This window comes from Nelumbo lutea, chromosome 1 (assembly GCF_056320005.1).
Source record: "Nelumbo lutea isolate HS-2025 chromosome 1, American lotus-T2T, whole genome shotgun sequence".
NCBI lineage: Eukaryota > Viridiplantae > Streptophyta > Magnoliopsida > Proteales > Nelumbonaceae > Nelumbo > Nelumbo lutea.
In genome coordinates this window covers 96,540,176-96,554,360 of record NC_142684.1, presented here as the reverse complement: position 1 = coordinate 96,554,360, position 14,185 = coordinate 96,540,176, and the positions used below count along the sequence as shown (strand labels likewise).

Below are 14,185 nucleotides of genomic sequence, written 5' to 3'. Positions count from 1 at the left end.
GCAAAAGATGCAACCTAAAATACTGCACTTTTGGGTGCCATGTTTCAACACAGAAAGTTTCAATATCATAAAGAAAATAGGAAAATATTACTCTGTAATATTATAAAATATAAATATACACACCATTTTGGAGGATGATTCAAACCTCCAAATATAAAATTTCTCTTCAAAGAAGTTGAAACATAAATGCATTATATCTGTATATCTGTGGAAAGCGAGGGGAGGGTTCTTATTTGGAGCAACTTGGTTGAACCGAATCCATATGGAACCCTGACTTGGATTTCGCCGGTCCGGATCTGGTCCGCCGTACATCGATGTATCTTCCCTGAACTTCATGTTGAGATGTTCCCGATGCACGGCTGCACATCAAATCCGCATTCGACCCGTTGTATCCTTGGCTTTAGATTTCTAAAAAGCGTATCTGACAAGAGTTCGGATTAATTACCAACAAATGGTGCCAACAAGTTCCAACTCTCCATTGTAGCCGTATATTGGGAATATCTCCCTTCAATGACAAGCAGATGCTTCCACTGTGAAGCTGCAGTGGCTTGTAAGGACAGAATTGGTAGCGTCTTGTTGCCATGTTGGTAGCAGCCTGTAAGGCACCAAGTGGGAGGAGCAGATCCGGTAGATCAAGGCGGTAACGTGCTCTCCGCTTTGCCCATGTGGCGCTTCGCTCCAAAGACATGAAAAGATTTAAAAATTGATCCTGTGGTCCTCCCCATTTAATATATCCAAGTTTTAGCCAATCACCAGCACCCACGTTTAACTATCCACGACGTTCAATTTCTATCCGTTTACAATCACGATTCACGAGCCAGCTCCAAATTCAAATTCAAAAATTTTCGAACTGTTTTAGGGTGGGAACAAGAAGAAACCAGTGAAGCCGGAGCGCCATTACCGAACGAACTCTGAAGTCTGAAGTAAATTCTCTGTTTACAAAACAAAATGCCGCATCGTTGATCGTTTATGTGTGTGTAAATTTATGCATTGAGGTTTGCAATGAAACTTCTCTCTTGTCCGATTGATTTCTGGTTTTTTCACTGTGTTCTCCGGTCTGTTACATCTCAGTTCTCGTTTTCCTTTCCTGTGTTTTGTTTTTAAGAGATGGAGTTCCACACAATGAAGAGAAAGGATCTACAAGCTTTGTGCAAAAAGCACAATATACCTGCGAATACAACGAACCAGCAGATGGCAGACAGGCTTGCTTCGCTTCTTAAGGTACCCATTGATGTTCCCTTTTCATTTTTGCGTTTTTTTCCTGCAAATTTCCTTCATTTTCTCCCCTTTGCGATCTTTGGTTTGAAGTTTTCTTTGTATCAGAATCGGATCCATGTTTTTTTTTTCTCCTGAATTTGAATGACACAGGTAGAAGAAAATCCCAGAAGTAGAGCCCCTTCTTGTTTGAAGGATTCAGGGGAAAAAGACGGTGCTAAAGAATCCAACATCGTGACAGGACAAGATAAGAAAGTTAGATTCAGTCCTCGGGTTGAAATTGTAGAGTTGGAGGACTCGCCAGACTTGAAAAAATCTCCAGAGATTAATAAGGTCGCCAGGACACGGAGGAGGTCTATGGCCAGGCCGGAACCTGGAAAGCCTGAAACCACTGCTGAGAAGCTCGAGGAAGTTCCAGACATCCCTCTAAGAAATACGAGGTGTCGTTCCGGAAAATCGACAGAGGGTGAGGTAACCGTGACTTCATCACCTGTAATTGGACGAAAGAAACGAAGAAAAGAGGTTGATTTGAAGGATACGGTGAGAAGTACTTATGTTGAAGAGACAGGAGATCGTCCTGCTGTAGAAACCAGAGCAGCAGTTGCAAGATCATTGAGGAAAAAGGAGGTTTTGTCACTTAGTGCCGAGGTTAATGATGATGATAAGAAAGATTTGAGTCCAAGAAAGACAAGGAGGGGAGTCGTTGAAGTGGCACGAAGGAACACCAGTTCTAGGGCTCGTGTTCTGGAGGCAGAGTGTGAAGCTGGAAACCAAACTGAAACTGAGGCTGAGGAAACTGAACGTGTTGTTCTTCAACCCAAAGAACCAACGCGGCGTTCAACTCGCAATGCTTCTAAGCAGGAACCCTGTGCACCCGGTGACATTGAAGCTGGAAACCGAGTTGAAACTGAGGCAGAGGAAACTGAACGTGTTGTTCTTCAACCCAAAGAACCAACGCGGCGTTCAGCTCGCAATGCTTCTAAGGAGGAACCATGTGCACCCGGTGACAATGAAGCTGGAGTTCAGGCTATAGTGGAGCAAGAAACGGTGAGAGTATCAGAACTCAAAGAAGGGCCTCCAAGAAGATCTGGTCGCCGTGCTTCGAAGCTGAATCCTGTTTTTCCAGCTATTAGGAAGGCAGGAACTGATGAAAATTTGCGTGGGAATGGAGCACAGAGGAAGCGGTGTGCACCAGACGACAATAAAGCTGGTGTTGAAGCAGTGGTGCAGGAAGATACAGCGGCGAATATCTCTCAACTCGAAGAAGGGCCTCCAAGAAGATCTAGTCGCGTTGCTTCGAAGCTGAATCCTAATGCTCAAGATAATGGGATGGCGGGATGTGACGAAACTGTGCGGAACAAGGGACCCCAGAAGAAGCGACAGAAAGATGCAGTCTTGGAAGGATCATCTTTTATGGCTGAAGTGGTAGAATCTCAACTTGAAGGAAAGGGAGCCTTTCAACTCAAAGACCCTGTGAGGAGATCTAGACGAAATTCTTCTGTACATGAATATGTTATTGTCAGTGGAGAGGGTGAAAATGGTGAAGCTGTTCAAGGAAATGAAATACTGAAGCCCTCCAGTCTCCCTGTTATGGGAGAAGAAGTTTCAGCAACTGAGTGCATCTCTCAACTTGCTCAGCCTCTAAGGAGATCCAGAGGACAAGCTTCTAAGCAGGAAGATACAGTCTTGGGAGGATCATCTTGTGTGACTGAAGTTGTAGAATCTCAACTTGAAAGAAAGGGGGTCTTTCAACTCAAAGACCCTGTCAGGAGATCTAGACGAAAATCATCTGTACATGAATATGTTATTCTCAGTGGAGAGGATGAAGCTGTTCGAGGAAATGAAACACTGAAGCACTCCAATCTCCCTGTTATGGGAGAAGCAGAAGTTTCAGCAACTGAGTGCGTCTCTCAACTTGCTGGGCCTCCAAGGAGATCCAGACGACAAGCTTCTAAGCAGGAATCATCTGTAGAAACCTCTGTGGTGGGTGTGACTGCTGAACCTTCAATAAAGAACGTGCAAAGGAAGCGTCTACGGAAGTCAATCCTGGAAAAAGGTTCTTCTGTAATGGAGGGTGCCACTTTAATTGAGGAACTGCCAATTCCAGATCCTGAAGTTTCTGTAAATCTTGTCGAGGGTAGGGGTAGCTCCTTCAATCCAGTTCTGAGTTCCATCAAGGAGGTTCCTGAGGCGATGAATGGGAAGAGGAGGAAGACCAGGAGAAAATCTCCTACTAAGAAAGGAAACAGATCAAAGTCCATTGTTTCTGATTTTGAAGAAACGCAGGATGTTGTGGAAGTAGGTTTGGAGGCGGTTATTCCTGCAACTGCAAGGCTTGAGATTCATTCTGAAAACCATGAGGAAAGGGCTCTTATTGAAGAAATAGATTTGAATACTGCGGATGAAACTATGCAAATATCAGTTGAAAAAGGTAGTTCCTTGGTGGATGAAATTTTAGGTGGCAGAGATGATGAAGCGTTAGACTTGCAGAATACACTGGAATGCGCTGATGTTACAGATTTAGAACCAGTGAAGGAGCAGTTAAATGTTTTCACTGATGTGGAAAGGATGCGCATACTATTTTCTGGAAATAATTCATTAGAGGTGCAGGAAGAACAAACTAAGTGTTGCGAAGTTGCTGATGAAACAGAAGCTTCCGCTGTTGGGAACAATTTAGAAGTCCCATGTGAGCTCCCTCAGACTGTTGTACAAGAACTAGCCGACCAAAATTCTGAAGAAACCCAGCCGGTTCATCTTTCGTATGATAGTTCTTCCGTCGAGTGCAGTTTCAATGTTGGTATAGAAAATTTTTCTGAAGTCGCTGAAAAAGTAGAGTCTGTAAAGAAGGCTATTATGGAAGCCACTGAAACAGTAGAATCTGTGAAGGCGGTGGCTAATATAGAAGCCAGTGAAGCAGTAGAATCTGTAAAGGAGGCTACTATGGAAATCACTGAAACAGTTGAATCTGTGAAGGAGGCGGCTACCGTGGATGTCACTGAAGCAGTAGAATCTGTGACGGAGGAGTCTTCTATGGAATTCACTGAAACAGAATCCGTGAAGGAAGCGGCTATCATGGAAGTCACTGAAGCAGTAGAACCTGTAAAGGAGGCTACTAAGGAAGTCCTTGAAGCAGTTGAATCTGTAAAGGAGTCTATTATGGGTGTCAATGATGCAGTAGATTTTGTAGAGGAGGCTTCAATGGAGGTCACTGAAACCGTAGAATCTGTGAAGGAGTCAGCTACTACGGAAGTCACTGAAACAGTAGAATCTCTGAAAGAGGAGGCTACATTAGAAGTCACTGAAGCAGTTGGATCTCTGAAGGAGAAAGCGACTATAGAAGTCACTGACGCAATAGAATCTGTAAAGGAGGCGACTACTACGGAGGCCATTGAAACAGTAGAATCTGTGAAGGAGGCTACTAAGGAAGTCACAGAAGCAGTAGAATCTGTAAAGGAGGCTATTATGTGTGTCAATGAAGCAGTAGACTCTGCAGAGGAGGCTTCTATGGAAGTCACTGAAACCATAGAATCTGTGAAGGAGGCGGCTACTACAGAAGTCACCGACACAGTAGAATTTTTAAAGGAGGCTTCTATGGAAGCCACTGAAACAGTAGAATCTGTGAAGGAGGCTTCTATGGAAGTCACTGACGCAATAGAATCTGTAAAGGAGGCGACTACTACGGAGGCCATTGAAACAGTAGAATCTGTGAAGGAGGCTACTAAGGAAGTCACAGAAGCAGTAGAATCTGTAAAGGAGGCTATTATGTGTGTCAATGAAGCAGTAGACTCTGCAGAGGAGGCTTCTATGGAAGTCACTGAAACCATAGAATCTGTGAAGGAGGCGGCTACTACAGAAGTCACCGACACAGTAGAATTTTTAAAGGAGGCTTCTATGGAAGCCACTGAAACAGTAGAATCTGTGAAGGAGGCTTCTATGGAAGCCACTGAAACAGTAGAATCTCTGAAGGAGGAGGCTACTATAGAAGTCACTGAAGCATTAGAGGAAGTAACCGAAACAGTTGAATCTGTAAAGGAGGCTTCTATGGAAGTCACTGAAACAGTAGAATCTCTGAAGGAGGAGGGTACTATAGAAGTTACTGAAGCAGTAGAATCTGTCAAGGAGGCTGGTACTATAGAAGTCACTGAAGTAGTAGAATCTGTCAAGGAGGCTTGTACTATAGAAGTCACTGAAGCAGTAGAATCTGTAAAGGAAGCTACTATGGATGTCACTGAAGTAGTAGAATATGTAAAGGAAGCTACTATGGGTGTTACTGGAACAGTAGAATCTGTAAAGGATGCTTTTATGGAACTCACTGAAACAGTAGAATCTCTGAAGGAGGGTACTATAGAAGTTAGTGAACCAGTAGAATCTGTAAAGGAGGTGGCTACTATAGAAGTCACTGAAGCAGTAGAATCTGTAAAGGAAGCTATTATGGATGTCACTGAAGTAGTAGAATCTGTAAAGGAGTCTAGCATGGAAGTCCATGAAACAGTAGAATCTGTACAATCTATTCTGGCTACTAATGACATAATGCTAGAGGTTAACGGCCTCTGTCTTGGATGCCAAATTGAAGATTTGGGTGAGCAAATGTTTTACGATTTAATTAACAACCATTTCTAAATTTCCGATCTGTTTCCTGTAATTGCTAACTCGATGTCTAATTATTTTCAGGGAAGCCTATTCTTAATGTTTTGGACATGGGGGAAGAAGATGATGCAGATGATGAATTTTCAGTGAGCCAAAAGAAACATCGAAGAGATAGTTGTTTGTTTGATTCACATACTGAAGAACAACAATCAACGGACTGGAAGGAGACCGAACAGCAAGATGCTGCTGAAGTTAGTGCGGGTTGCTTAACAATTACAGATGAATCTCTTTGTGCTCATCAAGATGGTGCTGAGGGAAACGGAAGCTCAGATGAAACCCGTAATGTTGATTCTGGAAAAGTTGATGGGATGGGTATTGGATCTTTTGATAGAGATGGGAATGGTCAGCGGTTCCAAGAACTTTTGTCTGCAGAAGCCAACGAAAAGAAACTGAACTTTATATTTGATGATTTAGCTGAGGCTTTTTTTCTTAATTCCGAAGAGAATTCCGAGGGGCGACAGCATCAAGGTCCGAGTAGGGACGATGAAGATGCCACAGTGGAAGGGAACTCTACAACTTCTCCTGAACAAATCGCGAACCAGAAGGAAAGTAGGGAACTCTACAATTCTGAAAAGAAATACATGTTAGAATTTTCTCCCCTGAAAACTGGTGAAGCTTCAGATATTCATCGAACCCTTGAAAAGGGTGCATCAGATTACCGTGCTTTTGATAGTAACGGTGCTCTTTCGGCTGTTAACTCACCAACTACCCAAGGTATTGAAGTCAGAGAATCTCTTTTCTGGAAGTATGTAATACGTTTGTTTGACTAATAGTATATTTTTTGCAGATAATGCCTCACGAGTGGTAGATGTTGAGTCTTGTCTGAACAGCATGGCTTCAAAGGTCATTAGAGATGCTGCTATTGGTATTGTTGGTCTGTCAAGTAGAAAAGCAGATATCAACTCAGGGAGATTTGAAGATTCTTCAAATGAAACTGATCCCATTGACTCTATAAGGTTTTTATTTTCTGAAGTTAGTTCAGTGCAGAAAGAAGACGTGGTGAGCCGTGATTCTGAATTGGGTACAGCAGATGCCAAACCAGTTAATAATTTCAGCAATCTTTCAATTGTTGAGGCATTGACGATCCAAGGTATTGTAAGAAGCTAACTGTCAATATCACAATAAATATGATGTTTATGAGACTAATACCTGACCTCTTACAGATGGTGAGGCAACAGATGTGGATGAGGAGCCCAGTGTGAACTGTATTAAATCGAAGTCCTGCGGGAAGGATACTGCATTAACTGCAGTGTTGAGAGGAGAAACATATTATGGTCCGGAAGATTCTGTAGAATCTTCAAATGCTGCTGGAGATGATCCATCTGTAAGGGAAGAACTCGAACATGCGGATATGAAAGAAAATACAGAGGGAGAAGTAATGGCACAACATACTGAGGAGGAGCTTGGTTCTGTAAATAAATGTGAAGTTCTGGTGGTGATGGAACATGATAACTGTCCTTTTGCAGAGCTTGACAATGGTAATCGTGGATTGGTAAGTGATAGTGACATTGGGGTGGCCAATGTGCTGAAAGGCAGGGTTAGTGAAGGGGTCAAGCTTGAAAATGGTGTGGAGTTCATGGATGAACTGTCGGGCTCTGTACATGGGCGTATAGTTGCAGATATTGATAGAGCGAACAATGAGAATGTGGGGACTGTAGAGAAAAAAATGGATATCCTCAGAACTGAGGCTGATATGAGATCGGAAAAGACATATCGGGAGCAGGGAATAATTGATCCCAACTTCATCACCTCACCAATATGTGGAGGTAAATTTTTAGCAGTTTATAAATTGTTGTGTTGCATGTCTTTTCATTTTTGACATTCCAATCACGTATTTTTCTTGTTCTTCCAGATTTTCCCTGGTCGATAGATAGGGCCACTGAAGATAGACTTGGATCTGAATATAGCATTTTCCCAGTAGAGGCAAAAGGTGAACAGATCCAATCCAGTGAAGATGCGGGAAAGAGATATTCTGGAGAACTTGATACAAATGAGGTCAGTGGTATCCCGCAATTTGAGTCTAAAACATTGGCTGAGGCAACGGAAGCATTGGAATGTGTGGATGATGCTAATGAACCAGTGGCTGATGGCATCTCTCCTGTTTGCCAAATGGGTGATTTGAGTAAGTAATTTACCTTTCTACATCAAACTGTTATTCTTTGACATTTGGTATATATCCAACAATTGCTATTTTTATCTGAATTTATTGCAGGTCTACCTGTTTTAGATCCTCTTGACACCGCTGTAGAATATGAACCAGATGATCAAAAATCAGTAAGCCAAGAAAGTAGTCAATTAGATGGTTATGTTTCCTGTCGAGATGTTGAATATTTTGAGTCTTCTGGTTGCAATGAAAAAGAGACACCGGAGATTGTTGTGCCTGACACTCTTGCTGAAACAAGTCTACATGATGCTGTTGGGAATTGTTTAAGTGAATCCAAAGAGATTGGAAGATCAGATGAGATATTGGAACTTGTTTCCATGGAAGTCAAAAATACTTATGACTTCTCTAGTAGAGGTGAAATCTCTCAAATAGATAGTAGTCATATTAATTACTGAGGTTCTTGTTTTGGAAAGAAAACTGACAAATATGATTTTATATTTGCAGATTCTGTTGGTGATCTCACAGTTAATACAGAATTGTTGGAGCCACAACCAAGTCATGAATTGTCTGTGAACTGTGGAGATGCTACAGTGAAAGTGGATAGTAAAGAGGGAGTAGATGGGGATATCCATTCAGAAGGTTCTAAAATGATTATTGAAAAGGAAGATTATGAGGAGCATGATGATCCTGAATTTGAAGACACAGGGGTTTCACTTGAGAATGGTGTTGGGGATTCAGAACACTGGCAAATTGTTAAGACAGGTATTAGATTCTCTTACCTTTTAGTAGTATTTATGTTTTGCGAATTGTTGAAGCTTTGACAACTCTATATGTTGTATGTATTTACCAAATGCTTTCTGGTGAAATTCTAATACATTTTTAGCAACATGTACAGATTATTCCTCTGAAAATCTCACCCTTGAGGAATTTGCTGAAGTGGAAGTGGAAAGAGGAATGCCTGTTTCTGTCTCGGTTGACATTGAGGAGCCTTCCAATGAAATTGGAATTGTTCAATCTGTGCATGGTGAACATGAATGCTGGGAACTGAAAGAGACCAAACAGGCTATTGAAGAAATTACCCTGCTGCCACATGCTGAAGATGTTTGTTTAATGAAGGTGTCTTGCTTGGAAGAGCATGATTGTGGGAGTCATGAAGAAGCCGATGAAGAAAATATAAAGGTGACTAATGAATTTAATGTTGAGGTTGGAGAAGAGGTGATCATGGTAGAAATGGACGTGGATAAAGTTCCAGAAGTGGAATGTGAAGAACCTATGAAGGCCTTGACGGAAAAGCACAATAGTGTCCATGGTGAAGCTGAAAAGAGCCAACAGAGTGCAGAGACCTTTAGAGAGAATTTTGATCAAGAGGATTGTGAAACGAGTGTAGGTAGCATGGTTCTTACATCTGCTTGCAAAGGTAATTTTAAGAATCTGAGAATTATGATGTGCAACTTGGTTATTTGATGTATTCCTGAAACTTATTATTCTTTTTCTTGTTGCAATTAATAACCTAGGCTCCGCGGACTTCTCCATGGAAGACGGTTCTAATAGCTGTGGATGCAGTAATGTTACTTCTGAAGGTGGAAAGATTGTATTACAGAAATTCTTAATGACCATGAGGGAAGAATTGAGTGCTGCACTTTGTCAGGAGGCCGCTGGGCCTCAAGAAATTGAGGAGTTGTTGAAAAGCCTTGAAGGTGTGGGCTGGGACTTTGAAAATGACTTCTCTCTTGGTTCTGCTGCTCTTTCACCCGTTGCTGATTCAAAAAGTCAAGGTGTGTGGTTCATTGTTTGATCTATTTTTCTTTTTTGATGCCAGAGTATTTGATGGGCCTAGATTGGGTTTTCTTTCACTTCTTTTGAGTGTTTTCTGGGTACTAATTGACTTCAATCTTTTTCATTTTCATTGAGTGTTTGTTTTTTTATTCAAAAGTATCAATAACCTGGATTGAGATTGCTCTCTGTTATACTGGCGTGGTATTGGCTGACTTGTTTTGTCTTAAACCGGAGCTATTTTACATTTTCTTTCAGTTGTTTGAAAGTAACAGCTTCTTACTTTTAATTATCTCATCTTTGCAGATTGTGGACAAAGTACCAAGGAGATCTATTCTTCCGAGCATAATCATGTATTGTACAAAGATGAAGAAAGAGGTTTGCAACCCTAGTTCCTACACTCTTCCTGTATTTGACTATATACAGTAGTGAGGAGATTATAAATTTTAATTTTAGTTATTTATTTTCTTGTAATACGTGCTGAGAAGAATCACTATTTCTCTCTGTACTTGACACGAGACCATATTTTTAATATTTTATTGTAGTTATTTATTTCTTGTTGGAACTGCAGATTGGAATGAGCAAATAAATGATGACAAACCTAGCCCTTTGGATTCATTCTTTGTTGCTAAAAGCCCATGTCAGCAATTGAAATTGGAGTTATCTGGTAGGAAGCAAGTTTCAGCAGCCAAGATGAATCAAGTCAATAGTCTACTGAAGAGGTTATTTATTTCTTCTGCTGTGAAAAGGAGATGTGCTGGGAACAGCTCTGTGCAGAACACACCTAAGAAATCACTTGTTAACATGCACGAATTTGGAATGAAGGAGAATGTTGTAAGCAGTAAGAGAGGCCGTGATATTACAATTGAGAGGTCGGGAACAAAAAGGAGAGCATTAGGTGATTTGCAGAATAGAATGAGTTGACAAGGCCTCTTGAGTTGTTTAGGAATAATGACTATTTAACATTGGATGAAGACCTGATGAGGGGCTTCAATGCATAGAATACCTGAGGTGGAAATTTAGTAGCTTAGGGCATACCTCATGCAAGCGCACTTAGGAGACCGCTTTTTAGGTGTCTCTGTATTTTAACATTTTATCTTGTTTGTTGATTTCATGGATGTATTCAGTTTTGTGGTTTCACAACAAGGCTATTGTAACTTGTAACAATCTAGTTCTAGGCCTTGTTCTACTGTTGTCTTTGTTAGTTGCCCATCTTCAGAGATGAAAATTTTAGTGTAACATTTGGTAGGGAAATGATCTCACAAACTAAATGTTTTGTACTAGTTCTAGGCCTTGTTCTACTGTTGCCTTTGTTGGTTGCCCATCTTCAGAGAAATGAAAATTTTAGTGAACATTTGGTAGGGAAATGATCTCACAAACTAAATGTTTTGTATTTCTTAGCGTCTTTTATGTTTCGAACTTAGTTTACTGCTCTTCTTGTTAAAACATTGAACTGAATTCTTTGAATTGGCTTTTTTTTTTATCTTTTCCTTCACAAATTGAGGTGTATGGCTAAGTGAAACAATCATTTTAATTTCACTAGCCAATCTTTCTAGTCGATGAACTAAATCAGATCCAACCTTAAGGCTGTCAACTGAGTTGTGTGCAAGGAACGTGGCTTTGAGCAATCAATGACCTGTCTCAACTAATTTTCACTAACCAGTCTGCCATCCTGCTCATTGCAGTGCCTTTAGGATCAACATTGGCTAATGGTTTAGTGAAGGATTAAATTATTGATACTTATTGGTATTGGATAGCACCAATACAGGTGTATCTTGCCAGTCATGCGTATGGTTCGTTATGCCACCATATCGATATGTATTAAACAATATGCGTCGATACCAAAACTTATCCATTTTCGTTTCGATTAAAGGCGTGGCATCTCACAATAAAAAAACAAGAATGGTGTGACTTGAACTCTCATTGGTCAATGTGTGCCGTGCACCTAATGCCCAAGCTCACTTTAACCAAAAAGCCATTTCTTATTTCGTATTATTAAGTGTAATAAAATAATTTTTATTAAACGTAATGTTTACATGAAACAAAAACCAACACATTTATTTTCAAAAACTTCAACTATAAATTAAAAAGAACAATATTCAAAATTAGTATTTAAAAATTTATACAAATAAAAAATTCATAATAGAGTAATTATTTTAATTTTTTATAAATTATTAATGAATATTTTAATTTGCATTAAATAACAATGTATTTATTACTTACAAAAATAAAAGTATTGTTTACAAAGTATTTGAAAATATAATATAAATTGAATCTATCAAATCCATTAATCTACATTTTATATAAAAAATAATTTTTAACTTCAAAATTTTATAAAAATAAATTATTAATAATAGAATAAATATTTTAGTAATTAAAATTTATGAATTTTCATATGATATGTATTTCCAAAATTTTAATAGATTTGATATATTTTAAGTTAAAGATTATACATTTTTATAAATTATTAATTGATATTTTAATTTAAATTTTATAATAACATATTTAAGTTGATATTGAATAGATTTATAGAGCAACATATGTCGGTATATTACTATTTTACCCTTTGTTATGTTGTAAATGGAAAATAAAGCAAAACTTTGATAAAAAATAACAAATATATATCTCAAATATTTTAGTCTAAAAAAGTTTTCTTCCCATTTTACATATTTAAGTAAAAAGGGAGCTGCAAATAAAAAAAAAATGGTTTTGGTTCAAATGAAAATCAATTGACTTTCCATATCTACTTGCACAACACAACCGAAATTGCATTTATGGTTGACATGCCATTCAGGGGCAGTTTGGTAAAAAAAATTGCATTTATGTTGATGTGGACAACATCTGTCAATGAACATTAACGTGCTTTAATGGATGGTGAGTTTTGGTAAACAAAAGGTCATTGACATGGGTTTTCTCGGATGTTTTGAAAAGTCAATGAGTTTTAGACAAGAAATACATGCTTATTTATTCTAGGGCTTTTCAGTGGCCCAGTTTCTACTTGCCTTTGCTTTATCAATCCTTGGATCTAGATTTAGGGATGGAAATTTTTACCCTCCTCGGTGGGTACCCGCCCCTATTCAACCCTAATGGGGTGGGCTTTTTTGCTTGAAGGACATGTTTGTTGGACAGTTTTGTATGCCCTTAGCTTCAATCAGAATGATGTACTTTATGAGTTTATTGTAAATGAATAAAAGTGCATACTTGATTTATGTTCCTTTGGTATGTTTCTATGTAATATTCTTAAACTGGACACTTAATGAGACTCGTGTTAGTTTAGAATATTCACAGCCAATGGGTTGGTCTGGGGAGACCTATCCTAATAAGGCTGACACTGTTGTACCACCAAGTCGGTTGGGGTGGCCTGTCTTAGCTGCTCGGGTGAGAACCTAGGCACATACAGTGTAGGATTAATTGAATCTTTGAATTAGACCAGATTTTTGGTATTGCCCTGGACCTTGGAGTTTGATGGACAAAACTGAAAAGTTACACCAGACCCCTAGACTCGATTATGATACTGCACTAGGTGTCAGATTGGGCTGTCTTTGATGTACCAATCAGTGAGATCCTTAGCAGGGGTCAAAACCTGGGTATGTTGGGATAGTTTGAGAATTCATCTGAGTGGGTGATCATAGTGACAGGATCTGCCCCTTTGTCGGACAAAGGTAATGATCGGAGATGCACTCTCACTGATGGAAACCAAGACTGTCGGTAGTCGATTTCAATCGTTGAGATTTGTTTTGCAAAGTAATTTTATATGATATATATATATATATATATATATATATATATATATATATATATATATATATATATATTATGGTTTCTAAAATGTTTGCAAAAGGTTTTAATTCTCGGGATCCATATAAGTAGAGAGTGCAATACTATTCATTGCAGCCGAGGGAGATGTCCTCTCTTGTCAGGCAGTGTGTGATCATTATGGGCTGAGAGGTTAAGTGTAAGACCATTGAGGATAATGCCTGATGGGCTAATCTTGCATCTGCCCACAGTCCCTAGGTGTTACAAAGTGGCTTGGCCCAGGGACCACTTAGGGTAAGTGTTGAGCCCATTTGATGGGTTTCAGGGGGTGCACTGTCCATAACAGTGTATTCGGCTAGGCCTTGTAACAAAGGTTGGGCCGAACCCATGTGGCTGATGTGTAGATCAATGCTTGGGTCCCACACCATACAAGGAAGCCCAACTGGGTAGCAGTTAGGAAGGTTAAGTGAGCACATAAGCTTAATGGGCCTAAAGCCCATTTCGAACTAGGCTATTTAATTTGTTAAATATGGGGCCAATTTTGAGATGGATTAGTAGATAGGATAGGGTCTTAACCCTATCCACTCATAGAGTCCAGATCTGAATGTGACTCAGATCTAGAAACCTCCTAATGAGATTAGGAGAAGGCTAAACTAATATGCAGATAAGATAAGGGTTTATCCCTATCAC

The 14,185-nt window shown here is 39.6% G+C and overlaps 1 protein-coding gene across 1 annotated transcript; it reads left to right on the top strand.

Annotated features, from left to right (window-relative positions):
- Positions 1 to 831: 831 nt before the first annotated feature.
- LOC148876283 (uncharacterized) lies at positions 832 to 11,106 on the top strand. The gene is made up of 13 exons (XM_088966694.1): positions 832 to 995; positions 1,106 to 1,221; positions 1,369 to 5,794; positions 5,887 to 6,576; positions 6,650 to 6,952; positions 7,026 to 7,628; positions 7,715 to 7,984; positions 8,075 to 8,380; positions 8,471 to 8,728; positions 8,862 to 9,383; positions 9,481 to 9,741; positions 10,046 to 10,117; positions 10,311 to 11,106. The coding sequence occupies exons 2-13, from the start codon at positions 1,108 to 1,110 to the stop codon at positions 10,661 to 10,663; spliced, it is 8,178 nt and encodes a 2,725-aa protein (XP_088822820.1). The 5' UTR covers positions 832 to 995; positions 1,106 to 1,107; the 3' UTR covers positions 10,664 to 11,106.
- The last annotated feature ends 3,079 nt before the right edge of the window (positions 11,107 to 14,185 follow it).

Bases quoted from the DNA above. Each gene is read 5' to 3' on its own strand.
- LOC148876283 (XM_088966694.1), top strand. From the start codon at position 1,108: ATGGAGTTCCACACAATGAAGAGAAAGGATCTACAAGCTTTGTGCAAA. The intron at 5,795-5,886 runs GTGAGCAAATGT...AATTATTTTCAG, and splicing joins ATGCCAAATTGAAGATTTGG to GGAAGCCTATTCTTAATGTT. The intron at 8,381-8,470 runs GTGAAATCTCTC...TTATATTTGCAG, and splicing joins TTATGACTTCTCTAGTAGAG to ATTCTGTTGGTGATCTCACA.